The 12,142-nt window shown below is 43.6% G+C and overlaps 1 protein-coding gene across 1 annotated transcript in view; it reads left to right on the top strand.

Annotated features, from left to right (window-relative positions):
• The window catches only part of LOC309395978 (uncharacterized protein), a gene marked incomplete at its 5' end in the record, with an annotated part of 42,907 nt that extends 31,408 nt beyond the window's left edge, over nucleotides 1–11,499 (top strand). Inside the window, 6 exons of the mRNA XM_081960690.1 lie at nucleotides 380–494; nucleotides 2,139–2,227; nucleotides 3,940–4,062; nucleotides 5,248–5,273; nucleotides 9,331–9,510; nucleotides 11,416–11,499. Of these exons, the coding sequence (XP_081816816.1) occupies nucleotides 380–494; nucleotides 2,139–2,227; nucleotides 3,940–4,062; nucleotides 5,248–5,273; nucleotides 9,331–9,510; nucleotides 11,416–11,484 (602 nt within the window). The 3' untranslated portion in view covers nucleotides 11,485–11,499. The remainder of the gene's footprint in view (nucleotides 1–379; nucleotides 495–2,138; nucleotides 2,228–3,939; nucleotides 4,063–5,247; nucleotides 5,274–9,330; nucleotides 9,511–11,415) is intronic.
• Between the last annotated feature and the right edge of the window lie 643 nt (nucleotides 11,500–12,142).

Here is a 12,142-nt window from a genome sequence, read left to right as displayed (position 1 = left end):
CTAGAACTCACTACCTCCCAGTTTCTAGCCTCATGACATAACTACTCAACCAAATTGGCTTGCATCTTATGTTTGAAGTAGTATGTTTAAGTAATAAGTTTTATAAATGCAATGAATTGAAGAAATGAAATGAAACATGAGGCCCACCAATGCCTTTTATGAAAGGTTTCATCTATTGCATTCCAAGAAGGAGTTCACAAGTCACATTAAGTTGAAATGAAATGTATTTGCCTTTGATCATTCAACCACCTGTGCTTTTCTCAAGAAATTATGGTTAAGGATATCTTGGGCAAACATGCAATTTGGTCTTAGCCTGAGTCTTTTCTCCTGCTCAGAACTGCTTTTATGGTTCTAAATTTGTGATTTCTTCTCTTTCCAGATGAGGTCGAAATAAAAAAGTGTACTGCAACCACAAATACCGAGTGTGCCTGCAAGAATGGTACCTTCTGCTCACCTGGCCAGCCATGTGAAACTTGCACTAAATGTATGACAAGGTCAGCATTATTCAACACTCCTTAAAATGCTTTAGAACTAATTTGGCATTCTGTATTCTGACACCCAAATTTTTTTGGGGGGGGGAGAGGTTTGGAGAAGGTGCCCTGGATGAAGAGCTTTGTGGGAAGTAAGAGCAGCCAGGTGGGGACAGGAGGTTCTGCTACCACAACCTTCTAATTTCCAAGCTTTGAGCAATCCCTGATGATGCATTCATAAAGGCATCACATCCCTGCAGAGACTTGGCTCGAATGCTTTGAAGCCACTTTGCAGTGACCGGTTGAGACTCAAAAGTTGAGTTTTGTTGACCATCTTGTCATAAGTAGATTTGCCCCGGATCAGTATGGAGATTCCTCAGGCAGCTACACGGAGCTTTTAAGATTCTGAGTGACACTTTTTGTGAAGCGGTGGTTGTGCACAGATTTACGTTTTGGAGGCCTTGTGAAAAAGAGGAAGGAGAAGGAGAAGATTGTACCTACTCTGGAAAGATTGCCTTAACAGATAAGAGAATTCTCTGCTTCAAGAAATTGATATCATTAGCCTTGTTGATAGCTTCTTGAATACATAACTTCTCCAGAGTGGTGAAATTGGCTTGTCCATCACCAGGTGGCAGCTTCCTGTTGGCAGTCTATCACTGTAGCATAATGGAAGGTATATCTTAAAAGAACAATTCCAGTGACTGCCACATTGCAACCCAACACCACAGAAGCTCTCATACGCTTACTTAAGTGCTTATTTTGTTGATACATGCTATGTATATTTCTACAGCTTGGAAATGTTCTAGATTGCCAAATAACCTAGAATCTTAGGATGGGTTATTATCCCAAAGGTACTGGGACTTTCTGGTTTTTCTTTGAAGACTTTTTGCTTCTCATCCAAGAAGCTTCTTCAACTACTCTGGAGACATTCTTGGATGAGAAGCGAAACGTCTTCAAAGTATAACCAGGAAGTCCAATTGCCTCTTGAAAAAAAAAGCACCTTTGGGACAACCACGACCTGGATGACGGAGAATCTCCATAGACCAGGGGTGTCCAAACTTGGGAACTTTAAGACTTGTGGACTTCAACTCCCAGAATTCCCCAGCCAGCATGGCTGGCTAGGGAATTCTGGGAGTTGAAGTCCACAAGTCTTAAAGTTCCCAAGTTTGGACACCCCTGCCAGAGACATTTAGGATAAGTTACCATAAGTTAAAGAGATCTGGTGGCTCAGTAGCTAGGATGATGAGTTTGTCGATCAGAAAGGTTGGCAGTTCGGCGGTTCGAATCCCTAGCGCCGTGTAATGGAGTGAGCTCCCATTACTTGTCCCAGCTTCTGCCAATCTAGCAGTTCGAAAGCAGGTCAAAAATGCAAGTAGAAAAAATAGGAACCATTTTTGGTGGGAAGGGAACAGCGTTCCGTGCGCCTTCGGCATTGAGTGATGCAGCCACATGACTACGGAGACTTCTTCGGACAGCGCTGGCTCTTCGGCTTTGAAGGGAGCACCGCCCCCTAGAATGACTAGCACATACGCGTGAGGGGAACCTTTACCTTTACCATGGGTTAGCTGCTGCTTCTAATGATTCAATATTCAGTAATTCGAATTGATTCTTGTTCAGTCTGAGAGGTGACCCAAATCCTTCAATGTCCATTTCTTTCTGGGTCCGTAGCTGTCGTCCTGGAGAAAAGAAGGTGCAGGATTGCACGCCTACAAGTGACATCCAATGTGTTCCTGATACTACTTCATCACCTCCAACGAGTAAGTTCCTTGCATTCTGGTGGACCAGTATTAATGACTGTGAGATTATGGTGCTAGTCCTAAAATGAATGGTCGTACAGAAGAAGAAGGAAGTGTACCAAAACATGGCAATGATGACAGCTCTTATAGAGACCTCTGTTAAGCTTCAATGGGATGCAATATTTGACATGCAGATAACAGATTAACAGAGTTGGAAGGGACCTTGTAGGTCATCTAGTCCAACACACACACACAGACACACACCACAAACACACATGTCCAAGCAGGAGACCCTATCATATTTCTGACAGATGACAGTCCAGTCTCTTCTTGAAAGTCTCAAGTGATGAAGCTCCCACAGCTTCCGAAGGCAACTTCTGTTCCATGGGTTGATTCTTCTCACTGTCAGAAAGTTCCTTCTTATTTCTAGATTGAATCTCTCCTTGATCAGTTTCCATCCATTATTCCTTGTCTGGCCTTCAGGTGCTTTGGAAAATAGCTGGACCCCCTCCTCTCTGTGGCAGTCCTTCAAATATTGGAAGACTCCTATCCTTCTCTTCACTAGACTAGCCATGCCCAGTTCCTGCAACCATTCATCATAGGTTTTAGCCTCCAGTCCCATAATCATCCTGATTGCTCTTCTCTGCACTTTTTCTACAATCTCTCAGCATCTTTTTTTTTATAGTGTGGTGACCAAAACTGGATGCAGGACTCTAGGTGTGGTCTTACTAAGGCTTTATAGAGTGGTATTAGTACCTCCCTTGATCTTGATTGAATCCCTCTGTTAATGCAATTTAGGATTGCATTGGCTCTTGGTTAGAATACTTCCTGACCAAAGTCACTTTGGTTAGAAGTCACTTCCTGACTTCTGACTTAGTTAGACTTCCTGGCTTGGTTAGAAGTCACTTCCTGACCAGAGGAAACAGGAATTTCCTCTGGCTTTTGAATCTGTAGGCAGAAATTGCTACCGATTAGATTTTGTTTGTTAAAGAGGAGGAGAAGTGGGACTTAGATTAAATAGAAAAGGAGATTTATATGGTTATGTTGTTAGGTATTTTTGTTGGTTTTTACTGGAACCTTTGCTGATTCCTAAGGAGAACTGAAGATTTAGAGATGAACTATAGAAAATGGGGTGAGGTGTGGACTGAAGATGCATCTGATTCTATTTTAAGGCACTGTGCGATGTTGTTAATGGTACTCCTTAGGTTTGGTTGTTTCCTTGCAGACATTTTATTACCAAACTAGGTAACATCATCAGTGGTAGTAGGGAGTGGAGTTTTATAGCTTGCCTGTCAGTGTTGGTAGAAGTTGTCTTGGTGGTTCTTTGACTGGCTGTTGTTTTCTGTTAGATTGTTTGTCTGGGTTGGTAGTTCCTTAATCGGGGTATTGTTTGCATCTTGGTTGTTAGTCTAGAGTAGTGCTAATCTTGGTGTTAATCTCTGCTTTAGACCAAGCAAGCAAACAATACCCCAATCACGAACTTCCAAAGACAAACAATCTAACAGTAAACAGCAGCCCAATCAAGGAATCATCAAAGCCACTTTAGTCTCCAGACTTGGCTTTTATCAGTTTCTCGTGGGATGGGGCCGATTCCAGAAAAGGGTTTGTGGATTAAAGTCCTTACGTCACATTTTATGGCAAGCCCCCAGAAGCCAGGATAGGGCTCCGTTTGAAGAAGCCCAACGTCCAAACGATCAGCCTCTACCTGCCCTTTCTTCTCTTTTCATTTTAAGATTCCCCCGGACAAGGAGATGGTGGATTGGCCTGGCTTCTTGTGCTTGCTCTGGTGCTGCTGCTTGCAGTGTTGGTTGTGGTTGGGGTGTTGTGTTGGAAAAAAAAAACAAGCTTTAGAAAAGGTAAGAATAATCTTTTTTTTTTTTTTTGCTTTCCCCCGAGACTCAAAATGGTCAAGACGTTTAGCACAGCCCTTGCTAAGACCGTGTGATATGCGAAGAACTTTCTATCATGGGGGGTGGGGTGGGGGGTGGGGGGGTGGGGAAACAACAAGAAGGGAGCCTCTACAGTATTTAGAAGTTGTAGAGTCTAGAATTCTGTGGGCCTCCTCTGCATAATACGGTGTTTCTCACCTTGGCAACTTGAAGATGTGTGGACTTCAAGTCCCAGAATTCTGGAGGAGAGGTGGACAGAATTGATGCATAGCTCTTGATCAAGCCCAGTGTCTTCCCTTCCTTCTTTCCTTCCCCATAATCATTGCTACTGAAGTCCCAATGTATTTTTCCCTTGTTTTTAACATTTTTTTTATCTGCAACATCCAAGGTCACTGGGAATTGAATGCCAGAATAATAATATCCCACTAGCATCCTGACTCCAAATCTCCCCCCCCTCTTGTCCCTTTCCCTGCCATGCCCTCCCCTCCATCTCCTTCCCTTCCCTCCCATCTCCTTCCCTCTGATCTCCTTCCCTTTCCTCTCATCCCCTTCCCTTCCCTTCCCTCCTATCTTCTTTCCTTCCCTCTTGTCCCCTTCCCTCCCATCCCCTTCCCTTTCCTCCCATCTCCTTCGCTCTGATCCCCTTCCCTTCCCTCCCATCCCCTTCCCTTCCCTCCCATCCTATCTCCTTCCCTTCCCCCCATCCCCTTCCCTTCCCCCCATCCCCTTCCCTTCCCTCCCATCTCCTTCCCTCCCATTTCCTTCCTTCCCATCTCCTTTCCTTCCCTGCCATCCTATCCTATCTCCTTTCCTTCCCTCTTGTCCCCTCCCCTCCAATCCCCTCTCCTCCCATCTCCTCCCCTTCCCTCCAAATAGCCTTTCAGCTTGGGCTTTTCCCCATTCTTGCCAGCTTTATACCCTCAAATCCTTCCCCATCTGGAGCAAAGCAGTCCTAGTTTGTTCTGTGTTTTATAATAAATGTGCATATTCCAGTTTGGACTCAAGCTATCCCAAAACAGCTGTTCCGTGCCTGTACCAGTTAGCGCATGAATCATTTAGCAGGTCCTCACTTAAATGTCTTTATAATGTGTCCATATGTGGTCACTGCTCTGCTGGCTAAATTTCTCCATACCGTCCTCTTTTCTCTTACAGCTTGTAGAGGTTTCTGGAGCCGCAAGGTAAGAACCGTTTCCTCCTCTGGAGATGGGAAAAGTAAAATTGGGTGAAGGGATTTTGTTGCAATCTCCAAATTTTGCATGAGAAGTGATCTTCTAACACTGGAAGTCAGTTCATGTTGCTCATTTTTGCCTATCTCTCTTCAGTCTGTTAGGTATGATTCTTTTTTCAGTCTTCCCTCCTTAAGACATAGAATACAGCATATTTTGAGTGAGATGCGGTGGCTCAGCGGCTAAGACACTGAGCTTGTCAATCAGAAAGGTCAGCAGTTCAGCAGTTCGAATCCCTAGCGCCGCATAACGGATTGAGCTCCCTTTACTTGTCCCAGTTTCTACCAACCTAGCAGTTCGAAAGCACATAAAATTGCAAGTAGAAAAATAGGAACCACCTTTGGTGGGAAGGTAACAGCGTTCCATGCGCCTTTGGCATTTAGTCATGTCGACCACATGACCACGGAGACGTCTTCAGACAGCGCTGGCTCTTCGGCTTTGAAACGGAGATGAGCAGTGCCCCCTGAAGTCGGGAATGACTAGCACATATGTGCGAGGGAGGGGTACCTTTACTTTTACCATGGGATATTTTGCATACATAAAATAGATCATGACATTGCTCTCTGCCTGTTGGGACGTCATTACTGTGACTTGAAGATTGAATAAAAAGATGTTGCACTAGAAGAACATTATGATTTTATCATTCTCGAGCACTGGGGCACGTTTTCTCCGGAGTAAGAGCTTTACCAGTCTCAGAAGGATGGAAGGCTGAGTCAACCTTGAGCCGGATCGAACTGCTGGCAGTAGGCAGAGTTAGCCTGCAATACTGCCTTTTAACCATCTCACTATGGAGCTGCCTTAAGGACCATTCAGAAGGTGCAGCTAGTCCAGAATGTGGCAGTGCAAGCATTGGTGGGTATGTTATACCCATGGGACCCCACCTCTCCACAAGATGCGCTGGTTATCCATAAGCTTCTGAGTACTATTCAAAGTGTTGGTTGTCTCCTTTAAAGCCCTTCATGCATCTCGCTCGTTGTCATATTTCTTGTTGATTCATTGCACCAGCCATGGTGGTGCAGCGCAGTGGTTAGAATACAGTACTGCAGGCTAATTCTGCCAGCTGTCGGCAATTCAGCAGTTCGATTCCCACCAGGATCAAGGTTGACTCAGCCTTCCGTCCTTCCAAGGTCAGTAAAACGAGAGCCCAGATTGTTGGGGACAACAGGCTGGCTCTGTAAACTGCTTAGAGAGGGCTGGAAAGCACTGTGAAGTTGTGTATAAGTCAAAGTGCTATGGCTATTGCTAGTCATGACAATATAAGCCTACGTTATTTGTGGGATTGTCTGGGAAGAGGCGAAGGCTCTGGTGAACTGCTGCAATAAAAGAAACCTGGTTCTAAATGTTAATAAAACAAAGGAGGTCATTGTGGACATTAGAAAGAGCTAGTAGCATGGTCACGCTCAACTCAGTATCAAGGATGCAGCTGTAGAGGTGGCCAACAGCATTAAGTATCTGGGGGTGCAGAGAACTAATAATGTGAACTGGTCTCTCCACACATCGTCCTTAGTGAAGTGTGCAAACCAGCATTTCCTGCATCGGATGAGGATAGCACATCTTTCTTCTTTTCTCTCGGCCACTTTTTACAGAGGCACGATTGAGAGCGTTTTAACAAACTGCATCCCTCTTTGCTTTGGCGGCGGCGGCGCCACAGGTAGAAAGTCCATACAGAGAGTGGTGAGGACAGCCGAGAAGACGATAGGAAGCTCACTTCCCTTTATTCAGGAGACTGCTTATAAGTGCTATGTGCTTAGAGCTCAGAATGTTGTTAGAGACCCCGCGTGGCCACTTTACGGTCTGTTTCTGCGGCTCCCCTCTGGAAGAAGGTTTTGAAGTATTTCTAGTGGGATTACCAGATTCTGTAACAGCTTTATTCCCAATGCCATCCGTCTGGTATACTTGCAAGATTAGTTTTTCTCGCCGTTTACATGTATACACCCGAACTCTTGTTTCCCTGGGTCATATAGTATACGTGGGTATATGAATAATTTTAGATAGATAGATAGATAGATAGATAGATAGATAGATAGATAGATAGATAGGCAGGCAGGCAGGCAGGCAGGCAGGCAGGCAGGCAGGCAGGCAGGCAGGCAGGCAGGCAGGCAGGCAGGCAGGCAGGCAGGCAGGCAGGCAGGCAGGCAGGCAGGCAGGCAGGCAGGCAGGCAGGCAGGCAGGCAGGCAGACAGACAGACAGACAGACAGACAGACAGACAGACAGACAGACAGACAGACAGATGATAAATAGATGATAGGTAGATAGATAGATAGATAGATAGATAGATAGATAGATAGATAGACAGACAGACAGACAGACAGACAGATGATAGATAGATGATAGATAGATGATAGATAGATAGATAGATAGATAGATAGATAGATAGATAGATAGATAGATGATAGATAGATAGATAGATAGATAGATAGATAGATAGATAGATAGATAGATGATAGATAGATGTTAGATGATAGATAGATGATAGATGATTGATAGATAGATAGATAGATAGATAGATAGATGATAGATAGATGTTAGATAGATGATAGATAGATAGGTAGGTAGGTAGGTAGGTAGGGATGGATGGATGGATAGATAGATAGATAGATAGATAGATAGATAGATAGATAGATAGATAGATAGATAGATAGATAGATGATAGATAGATAGATAGATGATAGATAGATAGATAGATAGATTGATAGATAGATAGATAGATAGATAGATGATAGATAGATAGATTGATAGATGATTGATAGATAGATAGATAGATAGATAGATAGATAGATAGATAGATGATAGATAGATGTTAGATAGATGATAGATAGATAGATAGATAGATAGATAGATAGATAGATAGATAGATAGGTAGGTAGGTAGGTAGGTAGGTAGGTAGATAGGTAGATTGGTAGATGGTAGATGAAAGGATTGATAGATGATAGATAGATAGATAGATGATAGATAGATAGATAGATAGATAGATAGATAGATAGATAGATAGATGATAGATAGATAGTCAGACACAAAATATATGCATATATTTTGTGTTGTTCATTCCTTCTTATGCTTTTTTGAAATATTTTGAAAATTTTCTTCAATGGGAACTGATTAGTCAAGTATCCTAGTCATCTACAAATCTAGTTATCTTTCTTTACCCATAACAGTCTTATCTGAATAGTTCGGCAAAATATCTCTTAATATGCTGTTCTTACTAGCATTAAGTAAATTTAGCATTAATTAATCAAGCAAGCAAGCAGTTTAGCAATTAAACAGGTAACAATTAAGCAATTAAAATTAATTTTCCTAGCATTTGTTAAATTAATTCAGTATTAATTTAATGGGAAATTAATCTTAACAGTAAAATGATTTTGCTGAAGAAATCCCAATGGCTAGCAATTCTCCACTCAACTTGGGTTGTCTTATTAACTCTAACTTTGGTGAATATTGCTACTCATTGTATACTGTGAATAGTACCCTATCTAAATAATAGCTAAAATTGCATCTGCTGTTAAATGGGAAATAATGAATATTTGGGATGTCATTTAATTCAGTAAGAAGTACGTGGTGGCTCAGTGGCTAAGATGCTGAGCTTGTCGATCAGAAAGGTCAGCAGTTTGGCAGTTCGAATCCCTAGCGCCATGTGACAGAGTGAGTTCCCATTACTTGTCCCAGCAGTTCAAAAGCGCATAAAAAATGCAAGTAGAAAAATAGGGACCACTTTGGTGGGAAGGTAACAGTGTTCCGTGCCTCTTCGGCATTTAGTCATGCCGACCACATGACCACGGAGACGACTTCAGACAGCGCTGGCTCTTTGGCTTTGAAGCAGAGATGAGCACCGCCCCCTAGAGTCGGGAACAACTAGCACATATGTGCGAGGGGAAACTTTACCTTTACCTTAATTCAGTAAGACTTGCTTTTTACACCTAAAGGGATTTGCGCACTCTTAAAATCCAGAAACAAAGTCATATTTTTATTTTTTAGAGCTAGTAAATACCCCGTATCTTTATTTTTTGCAAGCGTACCCAATTCCTCCAATATCTGCAGAAGAGGTCCAGTCCAGAGCCAAGGGAAGGATGGGACAACATGTTGAACATGGAAAGGACGGAGAAATCCCAAATTCTTTCGCCCAGTTGTAGCCCTGCCAATGGACAAGCACCGGAAATAAGGATTCCGTTAAGAGATTCCCCACCAGAGGAGGTAACCAAAATGTAAAAATGTTGTGATTGTTAGTCACACCCATTTGTATGACTATTTATTTATTGACCGTTCAAAATTACGATACTCCTGAAAAAAGCCCTGTTCTCACAATTACAACCATCGTAGCTTCCATGGTCACACAATTGCAATTAACCCGCTGGGTAATTGGCTTGCATTTACAACCATTTGCAATGTCCTAGGATAGCAATAGCAATAACATTTAAGCTTATATACCGCTCCACAATGCCTTATGCCACTCTCTGGATGGTTTATGATGTAAGCATATTGCCCCCAACAAAATGATGCCCTTGTTTTATCGACCTTGGAAGGATGGAAGATTGAGTCAATCTTGAACCAGTCAGGATCCAACTCTGGACTGTGGGCAGAGTTTGCTTGCAATAAAGCATTCTAACTACTGCACATGTGGTATACCAGGTGATTGTAGCTTTTGATCTTTTTATTCCAGCTTCTGGCAGAAGCACCCATTCCGAACAATGGGTTTGCACTTCAACAATTTGCTTAACAATCATCATAAAAATGATGGTCATAAGATTGGGTCCAACATGACCAATGACTGGCTTACTTAGCAATAGCACTTAGACTTATATATCACTTTAATGTGCTTTACAGTCCTCTCTAAACAGCTTACAGAGTCAGCCTCTTGCCCCCAACAATCTGGGTCCTCATTTTATCTACCTTGGAAAGATAGAAGGCTGAGTCAACCTTGAGCCAGTCATGATCAAACTGTTGGCAGTGGGCAGAGGGAAGGATGGAAGGAAGGTACAATAGCAATAGCACTTAGACTTACACACCGCTTCTCAGTGCTTCCCAGCCCTCTCTAAGCAGTTTATAGAGTCAGCATATTTCCCCCTTGCAATCTGGGTCCTCGTTTTACCCACCTCGGAAGGACGGAAGGCTGAGTCAACCTTGAGCCTGGTGAGATTCGAACTGCCAAATTGCAGGCAGCCGGCAGTCAGCAGAAGGAGCCTGCAGTACTGCACTCTAACCACTGCACCACCATGGCTCTTACGATGGAAATCCCAATCCCAATTATGGTTGTAAGTCAGTGGTGGGTTTCCATTTTTTTTACTACTGGTTCACTTGTGTGCGCGCGCAATGCGCAGAAGCGTCCAGGCAGGTGGGCGGAGCCTCCCACCGCCACCACTACCAGTTCACCCAATCCGGGCCGAACCGGGAACAACCCATCTCTGTTGTAAGTTGAAGACAACCTTCTTAATTTTCACGGATGCAATTGAGTTCTATTTTTTTTGTCCAGCGGCCGTGATAAAGACACTGAGTTTGTCAGCTGGAAAGCTGACAGGCCAGGTTGAAGGCCCGAGTCCCGCATGATAGGGTGAGCTCCCATTACTTGCCTCACCTGCTGCCTACGTAGCAGTTTGAAAACATGGAAATGCAAGTAGATAAATAGGTACCACTTCAGAGGTGGGTTGCTGCCAGTTCGGCCCTCTTCGGTCGAACTGGTAGTAGAATGCAGACCTGGGTCACAGAACCGGCAGCGACCCAGGCCTGCCATGCCCCCAAACCAGTTCCCTCATGGCCATTTGGCCGCTGTCATTTCGGATTTCAGTGACTGCGCATGCACAGTTCACTGTAAATTGTTCTGCTCATGCGTGGGAGAACAATTTACATTGAAGAGCACACGCAGGCATAGCGCGCGTCTGGGTTGCAAACCAGCAGTAATGCCGGCAGCAACCCACTACCACCAGTGTGAAAGTAATACCGTTCCGCGCACCTTAGTGTACAGAGATGCTGGCCACATGTCAATGGAAATGTCTTCAGAGAACAGAGCTCTCCTGCTAAGAAACTGAGGTGAGCGCCACTCGCTGGAGTCAGACACAACTGGACAGGAGAAGCCTTTGCATTTTCTCTTCTTTCTCCTTACAGGAGGGTCGAAAACATGCAGAAATGAGGAAATTGGTTCCTAGGAATTGCAAAAACCTCAGCAGAAGGTAAGTGCTTTTTCAACCAGGCCTTTTCCCCGTTATTCAAAGCGCCTCATACCAGAAGCGATAAAAGCCACCTTGCTAAATTTGCAGGCTGGTTTTTTCTGGTTCCTGTGAAAATAAAAGGCTATCAGTCAGAATCTGTTCTGACTTGAAGACACCAGTGTGAGGTTAACTTTGGTTGCAGACATGGCTAGTTTTGTCTCACTCAGTCTCCACAATCAACGTTATGGTTTTGTTTTTATTTTCATGAAGAATTTTATTTTCCTCTCATTTATTTATTCATCTGTTTGTTTTGTTTTTTATTCTATTGCTTTTTTGGGGGGGGAGAGGGTTGCATTTCGAGAGAGAGAGAGAGAGAGAGAGAGAGAGAGAGAGAGAGAGAGAGAAAAGCAAGCAGCTGTAAAAATCTCTACGTCCTACCAAAGGCCGTCTTACTTCATCACCATGGCTGACATCCACCAACGGTTATTTATGCAATTTTGAAAATGTAGCTTCACTTTTATAAGGGCAAGCAACAGAGTTATGCAAGACTTGATTCTGACAATGTCCTTCCAAGTGCCCCCAGAACTTCCCCATAGCAACCCATGCAACTGGGAAATCAGAAGCAGCTGTTTAATTCTCCTCTTTCTCTTCTTCTTTCTTCTCCTCCTCCACCACCTTGTGCG

Source organism: Natrix helvetica, assembly GCF_964273705.1.
Source record: "Natrix helvetica genome assembly, chromosome: 8".
NCBI classification, from domain to species: Eukaryota; Metazoa; Chordata; class Lepidosauria; order Squamata; family Natricidae; genus Natrix; species Natrix helvetica.
This window is presented reverse-complemented; position numbering and strand designations above follow the sequence as displayed.